Source organism: Zootermopsis nevadensis, unplaced genomic scaffold (genome assembly GCF_977971745.1).
Source record: "Zootermopsis nevadensis isolate Lab colony 2312 unplaced genomic scaffold, Znev_1.0 Znev_ptg000061l, whole genome shotgun sequence".
Classification (NCBI taxonomy): domain Eukaryota; kingdom Metazoa; phylum Arthropoda; class Insecta; order Blattodea; family Termopsidae; genus Zootermopsis; species Zootermopsis nevadensis.
In genome coordinates this window covers 10,807,240-10,824,162 of record NW_028259192.1, presented here as the reverse complement: position 1 = coordinate 10,824,162, position 16,923 = coordinate 10,807,240, and the positions used below count along the sequence as shown (strand labels likewise).

The 16,923-nt window shown below is 35.9% G+C and overlaps 1 protein-coding gene across 5 annotated transcripts in view; it reads left to right on the top strand.

The window, feature by feature from the left end:
• The window catches only part of LOC110838571 (E3 ubiquitin-protein ligase sina-like), a 127,948-nt gene continuing 111,025 nt past the window's right edge, over positions 1–16,923 (top strand). For 3 of the 5 annotated variants that reach the window (XM_087340136.1, XM_022081879.1, XM_087340134.1), the window contains exon 1: positions 1–574. In XM_087340136.1, the coding sequence (XP_087196262.1) occupies positions 511–574 (64 nt within the window). In that variant the 5' untranslated portion in view covers positions 1–510. The remainder of the gene's footprint in view (positions 575–16,923) is intronic. The other 2 variants (XM_022081888.1, XM_087340135.1) reach the window with 1 other exon arrangement.

Below are 16,923 nucleotides of genomic sequence, written 5' to 3'. Positions count from 1 at the left end.
TGTCCGAACAGGCTAGCACAAGACGGTCTGCTAAAGACCATACTTTCACTCTGCCAGGTGGCGTCAATAGTGCACTGCACGTGAATCTGGATTAATGACGCTTATAGAAGGTAAATAGATTTTCTGGGACAATAAATAGGGCAAGTCTGTAGTGAAGTGTGGTCAGCAGAATGATAAGGTGATAAGATCTTCAGTGAAGTTGTATCAGAAATTCTTCAGTGTTTAAATTATGAAATTATATAGATGCTATTAATTTTAAAATAAAACTGGTTAATTATAATAACAATGTAAGGATTTATATACTCGATAAATGGAATTAGTCTCATATGAGAGCAGAGAATACATACACGAAATACAAAGAGAGTAAATTGTGAAGTGCCATTTTTTAAATGTTTTGGTTAAATATATCAGCGAGAGCCATTTTAATACTTTCCATTCTGCACTACCGCATCTTTTCGTTTGTGAACTTTATAAAATAAAGCAGAAGAAGCAACTGAGTGAGGTAACAGTATGGTGGCACTAGACACATCTACTAGACCTGATTTCAACTTCATAGCAACGCCAACATCACTAGGTAGGTCTAATGAGATATCTGCTTTAACTTTTTTAGTTAAATTGTAGTGCCTGCAGTCAACATTCTTTCTTCTTGTTAGCATACAAAGTATTAGCGTTAGTTGCAGGGGCGACAGCTTCAGCTGCATGTAATAAGGATTGTTGAGTTTTTGGAATTGTCCATCGTCTGATGTAACAAAATTACACAACGTTTCGAAAAAGCGACCACAGTGACTTAGAAGAGATCATTCTAACAGACCCCATAAAGTAGATACCCGTTCCTTATAACATACCTGAAGACGAGGACAAATCAAGCCTTCGACGTTGTGTAATTTTATAACATCAGAAGGACAAAATCCATAAACTCAGCAATCCAGATTGGATTACACCACAGTCAGAACCCTTCAGAATAGATCTGCTTATATTTTTTGTTAATTTGTTACAATTGGCGTCAGGATACAGTGTAGAACATTACAGGTGAACTTATGTGTTTGACAGGTAAACATAGCATTTCGATATACATGGCTTTTGAATTTTCATATACGTTTCGTAGTAACAATTTATTTATTAACTTCCATTTGACTGTTTGCATGTGACATTATCATTCTGTTAATCTTTTATAAAATTAATATTTAATGGCATTTGTGAACAAATAGATTTTTAGTTAAACTTGTTAACATGGACTCTAAACCCGTACTTTGACTTATATTTACTTAAATTTCAGTAAATAATTATAATATTAACCATACTTGGATCATGTTTCTACGTGATGTTAAATAGTCTGTTTAGTATTTGACAGCTACCCCTATTAGAAAGTAGGCAGCGACATATATTATCATGGCCCTGAGGGTACTTCACTGACACAAAATTAATTAACGCAGTGTTTCTCATTTGATGATGTATAACAACTGAAAATCGAAATAGTCGTCAAATATAATTAATGTGAAATGTCTGTGACAAATTTAATGAAGTTCGTTTTTATTTAAATCCTTAATTTCCCTCTTATTTCAACCTTGTAAGGGCGTTCGGTAATTTTGTTTTGCGTTTTTATTTAGGAACTAAAATTTAAAGATTATTCAGTTGAGCTTTACCCTTTGAATTTTCTTGTCGCTTGGTTTTACCTTTCGAACACAACCAGGGCTAGGTACGTGCTGAGAAACAACAAAAATCTAAATAAAACAATTTATATTAAGTTCATTTTCAGAAGCTGATACTCACTAAACTTGACAATACATTATCCGCCTGTGATAAACGAAGTCTCAAATCGTGGTGTATGTTAGAAGAACATTAGGCAGACTATCTGAACCTGAATGATAGCTTATTTGCCTATTTCTCAAATTTATCAACTCTTAATTTCTCCATAACTAATAACGATTTGTTATTGTCGTTTCCAAGTGTCTAAACTTCACCTGATTCTTGAAGTATGTGTTCGCTTTCTTTACGTTATGATCAACTGCAATCTGGTGATAAGACATAAATATTACTTTATGTTTATTTCCAGACTAATTTTCTTACTACTGTGTAACATAAATCTTGTGTTCTTTAGAATACGGAACAGAGCAATAAACCCACAGAAACCATAAAAATCGATCGAAAGATGAATCGATCATCTTGCCCGTCGCAAAATAAATCCCCTGTCTATAACAGAAATATTCGTCTTCTTTTATCCATTTCCTATAAATGACCTAATTTGTCTCGTTTCTTCCTGAAATATCCCTTCGTTCTTGCCATATCGTGTGTCCACGCCCAGATGGTGCAATATAAAATGTCATTTAGTTTTATGGGCAGGCAAGTTGTTGAAAAGTAATATTTAAATGAGCTTTCAGCTTCTGGTTGGTAATAACATATCCACATTTATGTATTTATTAATGTTGGTACATGACGTCAGATACAAAGTAAATCTAGAAAGATACTGGCGGTAATTCGTCTCGGTCTTCCAAATCGTTTGTAAGAGAAAGTGAAGTTCATGCTGTTCTCAGATTCCACAACACTTCTTACAAATTTATTCTTCAAAATTTGAAACGTTTGACGATGCCATAAGTCCATGAAATTGGAGGGCAATTGGTGGTACACTTAACAGAGGGTTTTTCCCCCAAAATTTTGGTACTGCTTCTCTGATGTTAACATATCTTATCACAAGAGACAGAGTTCCCGGGTGAGAGTACACGGTCGATTCAGCCAGGGTGTCCTCCCACACATTCCAGTCTCAACTTCTACGACACTACTCAGTAGCGGCCACTCAAGAATCGCAAATGATCGAACTTAATGCTAAAACAGATTGAGCTCAAGGCACCAGAGTGCCCCATCACAAAAAGCTTTCCTTACAAAGAGAGTACCTCTTGATAAGTACACAAAACGATAAATCTTACCCCTTCAAGAAAACTATTCTAACGTTCCAAGTTACAGGCACTTAATACAATTCAGCCCAAATACATCCTTCATTCAAAGTAACTGAAATATCCGCTGTCTCTACCCATAACCGAAGAACACAGATTGAGTGGGTTTGAGAACTGGTTTCTGGACAGAATATTTGAACCCAACAGAGAACAGGTTACAGAACGATGCATAAAATTGTAGTAATTTGTACTCCACGTCAACTAGGATTATTATTACAGTAATACAGAATATTCCGGTTAATTTGGCCATCAGTTAATCGGGGCAGCCGTTTATTTGTGACAAATCTTAAAGAAGAAAACATTTTTAAATCTTTAAATGGAACTCCTCATAATTGGGGCAGCCGCTTAATTGGGCCAAAGTGTTCTAGTCCCGATGCGTCCCAATTAACCGGAATCCACTGTATTAAAATGTATCTAAAAAAATATTGTGCTATTGTTGTCTGAATTCAACTGGCTCATAATCTGGCCTATTAGCAGGCTGTTATTGGTACTTAGTTCGTTAGTTATCACTTTTGAACGAAATCGCTTTATTCTCAAGCTGTATATTAATACTAATTAAGAAAGTATAATGATTTCATAAATTGCTTCCAAGTTAAAATACGATACATAGACTTAAATTTGTTCAGTGTAGTCCTTTTTGAGCGCACACTTATAATCCTGTCTGATATGTTTTAGCTTTTTTAACCTTGATTAAAAAATACTTATTTAAAAACAAAACATGTGCGAACAATATCTTCTTGTATTACACGGCCTAAGTCTACTTTGTGGATATTGTCTTTGAAATAACTCAGTAAGCCTTTTACATACAACTGTATGTATGTGACTTCAAGAAATTAATGCATATATCATTTGTCATGTTTTGGCTGTCTTCTCTTTCCCCAACCACATTTTCCCCATGTGGTCTGAATTTCGGGCATTACATTTTTACCGTTAGCAGGGATTTCAAGAAAGTAGCCCCCATGAACGGCGATGTTGAGATGTGTTCAGCTATTAATTACCCTTGATTAGTTTTATAAAAATGTTTTATCAAAACTTACAGGTGAAAATCATAATAAGTTAGATACTTAACTTGGTTAAAATCAGATTAGTAGAATTGACGAGAAAATAGGTAACGAAATATGGGCATATTATCAGACTACTTCTCTAGCATTACTATCAGAATTGGGAGAGTTTATTATAAGGAAGTCCGAACCATTGATCTGAATAATATATACGATTTATGGGACTATCATAATAAAATTATAAACTGCTTATGACGTAATATTCTAAATTCATTTCTTAGCTTCATCCCTCTTGCATCCAAGCATTCTTCAAAGTATCTTATTCTGATATTTTATTAATTAATGTCCTAGCGTAGAAGTAAAAGACATCATTTCACAGCTATACTAAACAAGTAATAAATTTATGAACTCTGTATTCAAGTATTCAGTCAGCTTTAAATTGCTTTGGAAAGCAGTTGCAGTGGTAACACTTTTTAAGGAATAACAATCATCAACACAGGAATTTATTTCTACGATAATTTCTTTAAAATTGCACTTATTTGTCATTGTTATTTCCGAAAAAAATTGAATTTTTTTACTGATTTTGAATTCGTGCCATTATTTTGTGTTTATATTTGCTTTTGGACTTTTGTCTTTTCTGGCGCATCCAGCCTCTTTTTTTCCACTTTAGAGCATGCTTCAGAATTTCTGCTTTATTCGTTCAAGTAAAAGTACCAAATGTTGTGCTTAAAGAAGTCCGCTAATAGACCCTCTCCTGAGCCAGATGAATCCATTTTATAACCTACGTTTGTTCCTATGAGACACACTGAGGTTAAATTTACCTGTTTCTATCGCATGTATGTAAATGTAACTTCTATGCATATTCTTACCGTCGTGTATTATCGATAGGTTACTAAGGCTAGAGTTGACCACTCGCCAGGTTGCTAGTTAGCTTGTGTGTATGTAGTTAGAAAGAAGCGTTCACCATAATTCGTGCCGGATATGAACGAAACCAAGTCAAGACAAGAATAATGACGTAGAAATCTGAGTGTTAGATAGCAAGTAATTTCCAATTATTAGATAGATGTCTTCTGGGTTGCAGCGTCATGCAGTCTGGTAGACGTTTGCCGACGTTTCAGAGGTCCTTGCTGCCTCCATCATCGTCCTGATGATGGAGGAGGCAAGGACCTCTGAAACATCACTAAACTTCTACCAGACTACGCGGCACTAAAATCTCAAATCCTACAATTTTCAATTACAGAATTCGTATTTTCTTTCGCAATTCGTTGCTTGGTTTTAACCCATAATCACTATTTACCTTTGAAATTATATTCTTGTGATATTGAAACGTATGGGTGAGAGAGTACCAAGAGGGGGGAGGGGATGTTGGAGTGTCAACAAGGGAATGCGGCTAATCGATGCCAGGCCTGGGCAAGCTTCTGTAAAAGGACAAAGGTTACCTCTAGGGCACGAAGATGTAACAATACATGCAGACAGCCACAGGTGAGGGTATGCAACAGTTGCGTGGCTGCGTAGTTGAATTATGTTCGGGAGATGTTGAATTAACTGCTGTTTACATCAAACGGCATGGTCAAACGTTATTTTGTGACAGAATCTCTTTCTTATTAATTCTTCAGATATGTGTTCTCGTTTTCATGAATCATATTTACAGTTTAGATAAAAAAATGCAGAAAATTCGATCACTCACTTGAGACCTTTAGCTACTTCCAGTACCAATGTGATAAATACTGACTTAAATTTGCCTTCTTTATAAAAACAAAAATTACTACCCTGACATTATACTCATATTACCTAGGCTGTGAGGAATATGAACTTCGCTAACGAAATCAGCATCTCGTTTTTACTTAAACAACAATAAACATCAGAGCAGGCTGCTTTTTTTTCCAACAAAAGAAGAAAACGAAACATATTTTACATTTATTTTTACATGTCTTTTGTTTCTGGTGTGTCACAGTATTTCTGAACTACAGATCCTACCCCGATTTTAAATAACACAATTCACCAAGTATCATTAATCAAGGCAACAGTGACTCGACCATAACTTTTATTCCAATCATCAAAGATAATATTCCTATGATTTGAAATATTCCTAGAAACTAGTGACGTAACGAAATCGCAAGACCACATTTAACCCGCCATGGTAATTTGTAAATCAAAAGTGTTAACATTGAAAGGAGCAATAATTTCCAACAATCAGCGAGCTGTTTTTGTCTTCAGTACGTCGATTATGGCTGTATTACAACACATGAAATACAAGAATACGATGGACATTACAAATATAATATACTAGAATGCAGTGCTATAATTTTGGGTCAAGATTGGCAATCCATTCAAGTGCTGGTGGAGAGGCTAGGAGGATATCCGATTGTTCCCCTGGATATGCCCTCAGGTGGCATTCCTGCACAATGTGTTTGGTGGTCAGATGACTCGCACCAGAATCACGGTTGGCTGTTTGAATTTTTCCCCATTTGTTAAGAACGTCTGCGCATACACCATGGCCGGTGCGAATCCTGTTGAGGGTTTTCCATGTTTGTCGAGGAAGGTCTTGTCCCGTTGGTAATTTCTGAGGGTTTATATGGCTGTTTACATCAGGGGGAGTTAGTTCGGCCCAGTTTGTTGCCCAGGAAATTTTAAAATTGCCAGCTTGAAGGTGTTCTACAGTAACTAGTGGGAGTCGCCTGGATCTTAGTCTTTCGAGATTAAGATGAAGGATGTCGTCATGAACTGGAAGGTTAGGATTTGCTTGCAGTTTCTTAAATTCACGTAACAAGGCTTATTGTCTACGTATTGCTGGTGGTAGAATTCTGCCCAGTACAGTTAGCCAGTGGGTGGGACTTGTTCTGTTATAGTCCTCATTGTAATGTTGAGCTGGACATGTGGGCTATTAAGCCATACCGGAGCACAGTATTCCGCTTTCGGGAAAACCAGGTCTAATGCAGAGATCCGTAGGGTAGATGCTGAAGAGCCCCAGGTTGTGCTGCATAGTTACTGTAGAATGTGATTTGGCTTGTATCCGTCGACAAAAGAACCCGAAGAAATACTGCCAACTTTCTTCCGTGTTACCCCCGTATAATTCCCTCCGAACCCATGCAAACAAATTTCATTGATAATTACTCGAATGCTAAGACCTCAAAACACCTTGCCACCAGGCTAAATTTACCTGCTCCTCTAATATATCAATTATTCAAGAAAACTCTTAACAAAACACAAACTATGGTACAAAGTGCAGTGTATTAACAGACAGTTGTATTACGAGTAACTTGGTAAAATATTAAAATGGAGATCTTCTTACATATTCATACAATTTGTAAAATAATTTGTTCTGCCAGTTGATTAAATGTGTTTGGTTTTAAAGGTGTTAGGCAAAATCAGTTGTGTACAACTGTACTACTAGTACGTGAGCCTAGTTATTTTGAGGTTAAGACAGCTATTGAAAAGTTGGAAACATAAATCACTGGGCACTGAACAGATTCCTGTAGAATTGATCGAAATAGTCGATAATACATTAGGTTCTGAAATCTGGTAACGTATTAGTTATATTTGTAATATTAAAGATCTGCTACTGCAGTAGAAAATATCTATTATATATAATTTATAAAGAGAACCGAGTAATTATTTATTTTATCGCTGTTATCAGATCCATACCAAATTTTATCCGACCTTCTGTCTAAGTTAGTTTCACACAGAGACAATTTTATTTAAGATAATTAGTATTTATTTAGACAGCTAAACTACTGATCAGATATTCTGCATTTGCCACAAATTGGAGAAATTCGTGCAGGAACAATGGTAGAGCGAGTCTACAACAACTGTTAATATACAGTTGAATAAAGCTTTTGATTTGTTACCGTGCAGCATTCTTATTGAATTCGGAGTACCCTTGATATTATTTAGGCTAATTAAAATATACAAGTGTGTAGTAAAGTTGGATAAATAAACATTTTAAGATGGATTTTCTCTGGGTGGTTGTAGTCTGGTAGAAGTTTACAAACTTTTCAGAGGTCCTTACTGCCTCCGTCATCATCGCCCTGATGATTATTATGATGATAAATTAAAATATGATACGATTATACGGGGCATATCGTATGAATGAGGGAACGCTAAAATTTTAATCTGACAATCTGAGTGGAAGCAGTAACTTGGGAGACCTTGAGGTAGATAAAAAGGTCATATTAAAATATATCTCAAAATTAGGTCAAAAGGGTTTAAGCTGTATTCGTGTGGGTCAGGAGAGGGCATATATCGATCTCATGTTGTCACGATAATTGGATTGATAATTCCATAAAAGACGAAAATTGTTTGATAACGAAATTATTAGCCTGTGAAGAAGAAATCCTCTCCTCAGACACAATTTACTTAATTGTTAAGTTAGTCAATGAATTGGTAACAAATTGAAATTTTGGTTATATCACATTTTTATGACTTTCCTAACATAATAACTTATTAATAGATGCCACTTGCTAGAAATAATGTAAACGTTTTCTGATTGCGTGTTGTTTCTTACGGATTTCAGTTATTTTGTCTAAGGTATTCACGAGTAATGTTGAAGTATTCAGGGGACTGTGAATTCAAAATAAATCTAGACTCATATTGCATTCACCGCATCACTGAAAGATGCATTCAACCACTGTGTCCTGGCATTTCTCGTTCCAGACTATTTTCTTTCCACAACTGTATGGAAATAAAAAAAATGGTTTTATACATAATTATCCAATAGCAATTCGCAAAGAAAACAAAACTGGGTAATTATGATTTTGGGTTTTCACAGCGGTGAGTCTGAAGAAATCTGTCTTTTGGGCTATTGCGCTGTGTAGTCTGGTATAATTTTATCAACGTTTCAGAGGTACTTGCTGCCTTCATCATCGTTTTGAAAATACTCGCCCAACAAATTAAAGCGTGGGCTTCTTCAATAGGCCTCTTTCTTACTCAATTCATTCAATAACATCCCTTCCTGATTATACCATATTAAAAAATTGAAAACTATGTACAAAACAAGCGTTGACAAAAGTTCTGTCAGATAAATAGCGTGGAGATAGATTCATAGTCACGACCAGTTAATAATTGAAGAACAAGAAATTTTAGGTAAAACCTTATCGAACTTACATTGGCGTTAGTGAAGAGCTTTATTATAGCTAGCAACGTTAGTTTTAACATTAATTACGTTATAAGAATTTCCGAAGAATATTTCAACCATGCAAACAAAGAGGAATGGGAATTCCGATGCATGCACGTGAAGAAAATTGAAGAAGAATTTCCGAAACTGGGACCGATAATCGATTAAATGTCGAAAGAGTTTACATTTCTTTCAGTCTCTGATAATAATTCAAGTGACAATGAGTAAACTAGCGATGGAGAAATTAGTGTAGTAGATCCTGTGGATAGATGAAGTCAATACGGTAATAATAAGGTTACTACGCATCCTATATTGTAGAAGGTGTACCATAATGCATTGTTTCATATTGCTTGTGTTTTACAATTAGTGGAGAACAAGAAGTTTACACTCAGTACACTGGAGTATTTAAAATAGTTCGCCATTATAAAACCAGTTCAGTAGATAATCGTTGAGGAACGTAATTGACAAGCGGACATCTTCGAGTTTATCTTGCACAATGTTGACTCAAAATTTATGTTCCATATTTAATCATAAGGTGTGTTAGAACCTATGCATCCTGTAAAAGAAGTAAAGTACTGGTGTCTGAGCATCACCCCTGCCCGGCCACGTGCGACCAGTTTCTTTTTAATACTTACCAACCGTATATTCATCTCTGCATTACCTGCATTTTTCCTTCCGAATTAACTAAAAATAATTTTTTTCAGTTTTAATAAAAAGCGACTGCCAAAGGCGAAATTAGATGAATTGTCACATAGTTATTAAAATGTGATATGTTCTATTTAATTTAGTGTAATTTAGTTTCGTGTCATTAATGACATTTTACTAACCCAGAATCTTGTAATGGGAAATAACAAAAAGACCATAAAACAGTAGCATTTTCTAACAATGGCAAATTATTTTTCCTCTTACCCACGACGGCGACTGAACCATCGAAGCAGTAAGGTGCTGCTTTGTGGGAAATTAGATTAAAAAATCCGCTAGATAAAGGATAATTTATACTACTTAAATTGTAAGGACCTCCTCAAGCAGCAGAGTGGCCACAACGTTTTAGATACACTTCACAGGCTTTAATTAGAATATAAATCTTTTGTCAAAACAATAATAAAACATGGTATTCCATAAATTGCGGGGAATTTCTTTATCATGAAGACGTGTTAGATGTTTTCCTTCTAAATACCGCAATATAATTTCCGGTAATCGAAATGTAAGCTCAAAGCAGCATGTCAACGACTTGCTTTAGTGCATGGTTCTGCCACAATTGTTGTACAGTGGGTACCAAATATATTTCACATCGCAGGACATTATCCAGTACATGGCCTCCATACGTCACTCAGAGCTTTGCATACCCTAAAGGCATTTCTTGTCGTGCGTAAATCAGACTTCGGTTGCGCACACACCATAGACGGAAATTTGATTCTGACAACACAATCCGATTACTTCACTGTTCCTCTTGATTTCAAAGAAAATCTTTGCAGAGCTTAAGGTCTTATGTAAATTTTACTCCTTTATGAGCGAACAGGAAAATCACGTGGGACGAAGCAAAATGAGGCTCGTGTGACGTAGTAGGCAAACATCAGGTGCCGTCTCTCGACTTTGCGAGTCTTTGCCAATTTCCGGAAGACTGGCAGGTTGAATAGTCTAACTTCTGGGCGCACACGTATGTGCCTGCGTCAGATCGTCTGTGGCGTTGGTATCAGCATTCGGGAGACACGCGGTCAAATAAAAGAAAAACAGAATTAATAAAAATGAACAAAGGAAGAAAGACCAATAGGGAGGTAAGAAAGGAATAAAGAGAGTGAGAAAACAGGAATTTTCAGGGAAAATAACAAAGAAATAACATGTAACGACAAACGTATAAAGAAAGGAAAACACTAAGTAAAGAGTGACAAGAAGAATAGAATAAAATAAAGGAGACAGAGAGGAAAGGAGGAAAGAAAGAAGTAACATGAAAACAAAAAGTGTAGCAGTAACATAATTAAAAATACTGAGAACAAATTGAAATGGGATAAACGCACCGGAATAAGAGAATGGTATACGACGGAAATAAGAGAGAAATTCATCAGCATTGCTTGTTTTAATGAGTGACTGAACTTGTTATTTCCTTTTGAAAGCTAACTGAATTGATGATCAGCCGTGACAATATGGAATTAATTTCCAACGTTTCGTAGGCTATCTGTGTTTCCGTCATCGGAGACAACCGCCACTTGAGAGACACATTCAGTCTGTGGTGGCCTCGTGTCGAAAGACGTCCGCTGGGAAGTATGATTAGGTGAAGGAGATGGGGTGATCTAACTGCGCATGCGCACTCTATCTATTCCATTACAAACACATTGTATTTTTATACCCCGGTAGTCTCCGCAAATGCAGTACTTTTGTGAAAGAGAATAGCTTAGCCGCACATGCGCAGAGCACTCCCAGCGGACTGCTCATAGCTCGCGGACAGTACTTGTGATGTCAATTGCTGAAGCTGTATTCAGTATTCCCATTTCTGTAGGCATGTCTTCTTTTCAGTCTGACTCATACTCGTCATTTCCGGCTGTTTATTTCTTCACTCAGTGCCCAAGGGAAATAACAAAAGTTTGTATGTCATTCCCACGCGCTGCCTTAGTAACGTCTGAATGTGACACTGAATTGCGAGGTCTGTGCAATAGCAAATGGATTCTCTTCTACCAATAGTTGCTACAACTTCACAGCATTTATTTACCCCACTTCCACTGAGGAGGTTAGTTTGGTGACAGCTCAATAGCCTTGTATACGGTAGCACCCAGATTCGAATCTCGGCCGGTGTACTGAATGTTTTTATTGTTTGCCTCAGTCACCAAACAAATTCTGGGTTCGTATGTTTGCCTTAAAATAAGACATGTTTCTCTTCATCATTTAATACATCTTTCCTTATAATTTGTTTTAGTAATGTCTTCGAATGTACCTCAGAGTATGACAAGATGTTTAATAAATGTGTAATTAACTGGCAAATATATTGAAAACGTGGTCTAATTTAAAATACAGTCCCTGTATTTGCTTCAGACTGACGAAAACCACGATATATCGGGCAAAGCTTTGATCCCGAAATCTCATATCCACCCAACTATACAAAGTTCAGTATATTTACATCTCATTCATAACGCTCGTGGTCTGAACACACAGCCGTCTGGTTAATGACAATGAAGAATAAATTAACCTGGAAAGTAATAATGTCATCTCCATAACAACGAAACTAATTAACTCCATAGAGCAGAGTTCTTCTTGACAAGCTAATTGTCTTTCAGTTCACCACGAAATTCCACACTCTTTGTGAAAATGAAGTTTCATTACCTTGTTCATAACATTCTACCACTGGCGCCTGTTCTGAGACAAACGGTTCCTTTAAAATCTATATTAATATTGCCTGGTAGAGGAAAATATTCTCGCGCGAGATATCTCGAGACTGACGTCCGCAAAACTTACTTTATACAAAAATAAAAAGACTTACTATGTAACACATAATTTGCATTCCATCGTTCCATGTCTTTACTGCGCTCGAACAGCTATATTTGTCGTCTCTTTTCGGGCAGAAAGAATTCGAGTCCTGGTTTTCTACTAAACGACTTACCACAAAGAAACCACTAAAACTCACAGCAACTTAAATTGGTCAGTCTAACAATGACAAAAGACATAACCATGAGTCATTCAATGGTCCTTCAATATAATGTGATTACTTTATTAAACAACACGAGTCAAAAAATTATTTGAAAATAGTTTGTAACTCCCAGAGCAAAATTAGATACTTGCCAATTATTCTATGAAAAAATAAATGAGGCGTGATTCTTGTGGGAGGAGATGCATTTGCCCCTAGTGATTGATTACCATTGTAACAACAGCTCAGTTCTCTCCAAAAGTGTACTCATGCCTCTCAGAAATTACCAGTTCTATTGTGGTCTTCTGGTATTGCGATAAATATATAGTCATGAAAATTGTGCCAACGTTTAGCATGCAATTACTGCATCCGTTTTCATGGAAACTTTCGTAACCTAACATAATACTGTCACAACACTGAAGTTAACAGTTTTAGTGAAACAATAATTTTATAAATGATTTATTATTTATTTATCTCGAAAGTAGAACCCAAGCAGATTACGCAGGCTTGTATATTCATGTCTCGTTAACAAATTCAAAATTTAATTTACAAAGAAATTAAATGCAGAATAAATGTGGGGAAAACTTGCTAAACTACAGGTCAAAATATTCATATTCTTCTCGCCTGCAGTCTACAAGAATAACGATTTTAAACTTATGTTAGTTTTAACTGCAATTTTAATTATACTACTTTGTGACACCTACCTCATTTTCAATCTTAGTTCTCTTTTAATTACGTTTTGACTCGTAGTTGATATATCATACAGGAACTGGCCTAGGGTGGTAAAATTTTATTTAAATATGTCACCATAAAAATGACATCATAATATTAGAATATGAAGTGCGTTGAAGGTCTTAATTACTATATAATATCAACTGACATACGGGTATGCTTATATATAAGATTAAAAACATAACACAGTAAATGTTCCTACTATTTTGTATGGGTGTAAGTATGGCCTCTTGCGTTAATCAAATGATAAAAACAGATTGACGGTATTTGAGAATAGGGTGATGAGGAGAATGTTTGGGCCCAAAATTGGTGAAGTGTCAGGAGACCGTAGGAATTTAAAATTAAGATTTGTAAATTCTACTCTTCACAAAATTGTATTATGACGATCAAATCAAAGACACCTAGAGGGTCGGAACATGTATCATGCATGGGGAAAAATTAGAAATTAACAAAATTCTTGTCGCAGAACCTGAGAAGAATAAACCACTTTGACAAATAGGCATAGATAATAGGATGATATTAAAATGGATCTTAATTACGTCGAGTGAGGTTGTGGACTACATGTATGTCACTCAAGTTACGGATCAGTCTGCGGGTGTTGTTAATAAAGCAATGAACTGTTGGGTTGCACATAAGGCAAGAAATTCTTGACTAGCTGAGTAACTAATAGCTTTATATAAAAGACTCTTATCTGCTGAGATCGTTAGTTGGTTTGTTGGTTGGTTAGTCAGCTAGTCAGTTACTTATTAGCTTCAAACTTTATATCAAAAATTATCTAGATATCTTCTAAAATTAGTTAAATTTAAACATCATTATTTTTGTGTTTTAAAATAATTTGAATATTTACGTATTTTCATTAAATTGCATGATGTAACGGTACAATAAACCTGTATTCTGATATTTATTAACTGTCTTCATACTATACACAAGTGTTTTAAGTTAAACCTTTGCACATATTCCATGACATGAAGGTGTATTGGGACATACGGTCAAAGCTCCATGTATTCTATATCTCTACAGTAGATAAAAGCCAGAGGTGGCGTCACGCTCCGACCATTCCTGGGAAAAGTAACTGGTTCTGGTGAAAAAATTCTGAGTAACAACTCAATTTATTAGTTGCCCAATTAAGTCACCTCTGTTCACTTTAGTCATTATTTCTACATGAACTTTCATGGTTTGCTGTCAGTGATGTAGAAGCCTCTCGGAATCAGATATTTCCCAGAATTGTAATTACTAAATCAAGGACATGTTTTAAACAAACAGAGCTACATAAAGAAGAGTAATTTGATTAAAATGTTTGTCGTAGCTTCTGTTGCGTCTACCCCATCTCGCGTGTACACAGTGAGACAGCTGCGTGCTAGCAACATACATAGCTCTGGATTATGCTCAGTACGAGGCGGCTGTATTTATTACAGGCGAAAACTTCCGTTGATAAAGTGTCGTACACTATGGAAAAAAGTATTCTTCTAAAAAATATACTTCAAAAAGAAATACGTTTTAATAAAAAGACGAATAATGATATGAGAAACAACAATAGCTTACAAAGTTCTTAGTGATAAGTTAATAGTCCCGTAGTCTACATCCACGCAACTGATGATTGTTTTTAATATTATCCCTACATCTACTAATAGGTCTTTCAAGTAGTCTTATTCTAACAACAAAAAATGTATGTGCTTCTTATGTTTCCGTGTTTTATATATATCCAACCCATCTCGCCCTCTTGATTTTGATCAAAGACTAGTTCTGCAGATGAAGTTAATCATTATATAGAAGCGTAATGCGTTTCAGTATTGAAATCATTTCTTATTTCACATATCTGTTGTAAATTCCTTCTTAATGCATGTAACTACCTCGTATTATTTCATATATTAACCTAACCTAACCTAACCTAACCTGGGTTGCTCTAATGCTAGAAACCTGGACGTTGAAAAACTGGAATGCTGGAAACAGAACGCAGAAAACAAGAGACGCTGGAACCAAGAGTCGATATACGTAAATACGGGAAGATGTAACAGCCGGACGTTGGATAATCTTCACACTGGTGCGCCCAGGTGGATTGTATCTCGATAATATGCTTTCCTATAGTTTGTCGAAAATTTTCTATCCAGACTTGGTGATCAAATTTTTTCTGAAAGCGATGTACTCGAATCGTCTGGTCCTAGTTCAAAACGCGATTACGAAGTAGTTTGGGTTAACACCATCCTATAACGTCGTGCGATATAATTTAGTTCTCAGTTAGTGGAAGTGAATATTCGCTCAGTCAACCACGTGCCTTTCTGTAACACCTATGGAGGATGCTGTGTTATAATTTGAGCTTCACGAACCATAAACGACCTAATTATAAACGTAACTTTGGAATAATATTGGTGTTATAAGTTCAATCAATTTGCGCTTCTATAGAATCACAAATTACCACTCAGAAGCTTTTGATTACATTGTTTAAACAAAGTAAATGTTTATGCAATAAAGACATATGGCAGTAGATGTAGAGGCTTCCAAATTCTCCGCGTTTTGCTCACAGAGACTGTGGCGCTACCGACTAATGCTTCTGATTACGAATAATGAAAACGTCTGAATGCAGTTACAATCAGTGTCGCCACAGTCTGTTCCGATGTGGCTTAATGTACATTCTGTAATACCTGTTAACGAAGAAGAACAAAGAATTAGTAGGAAGGTCTAAGGGGGAAACAGGTTCATCCATTCAGTGGTGTTGTTGAGAAAGTTTATACCTTATCAGGTAGAAGAATTTTTCCGCTTTTTATGGACACGAAGGTTTGTTAACGTATTCACAACTACTCGCCAATGTATCGGATTATAAGCCAGCTGAATGCACTCCACACACACACACTCACTTTCTATTTGGTTAAGACCCTTTTTAATATTATCCTCCTATTTATGATTCGGTTCCACAAGTAGCAGCTTCCCTTCAAGTTGTCCGACTAAAACTGTAATATAAATTTGTTTCCCTATGCGTACTACATGTTCCGCCCATCTCATCCCGCTTCATTTGATTGTCCTAATATTTGATGAACATCACAGTTAAGGGAGATTATCATAATGCAGTTTCTGGCAGTCTATGTTCTTAAGTCAAAATATACTATTTAGTATTCTATTCTCAAACACCTATTTATCAAGTAGGATTTCAAGTTCTGACGGCGGTGAGTCCGAGGATGACTGTCTTCTTGGTTGATACGCCATGTAGTATTGTAGAAGTTTACCGACGTTTCATACGTCCTTGCTGCCTTCATCATCAGGGAGAATTATAGAGGTAGTAAACTACAATGTTGATAAAAGTCTACCAAACTACACGGTGATACAACCCAGATAAAAGCCACTTCTACCTACGTATCTTTCTAAACATTTTAGAGTGTGTTTCTTTAAGATTTTTTTTTAGTCATTAAGTTTATTCCTACAAATACAGATGCAGTGCGTCACAGTTAATAGCACATATATGGCATTGTATTTATAAATTAACTACTGCCTTTTATATTTCGATAAAGATGCATTAATTCAAAA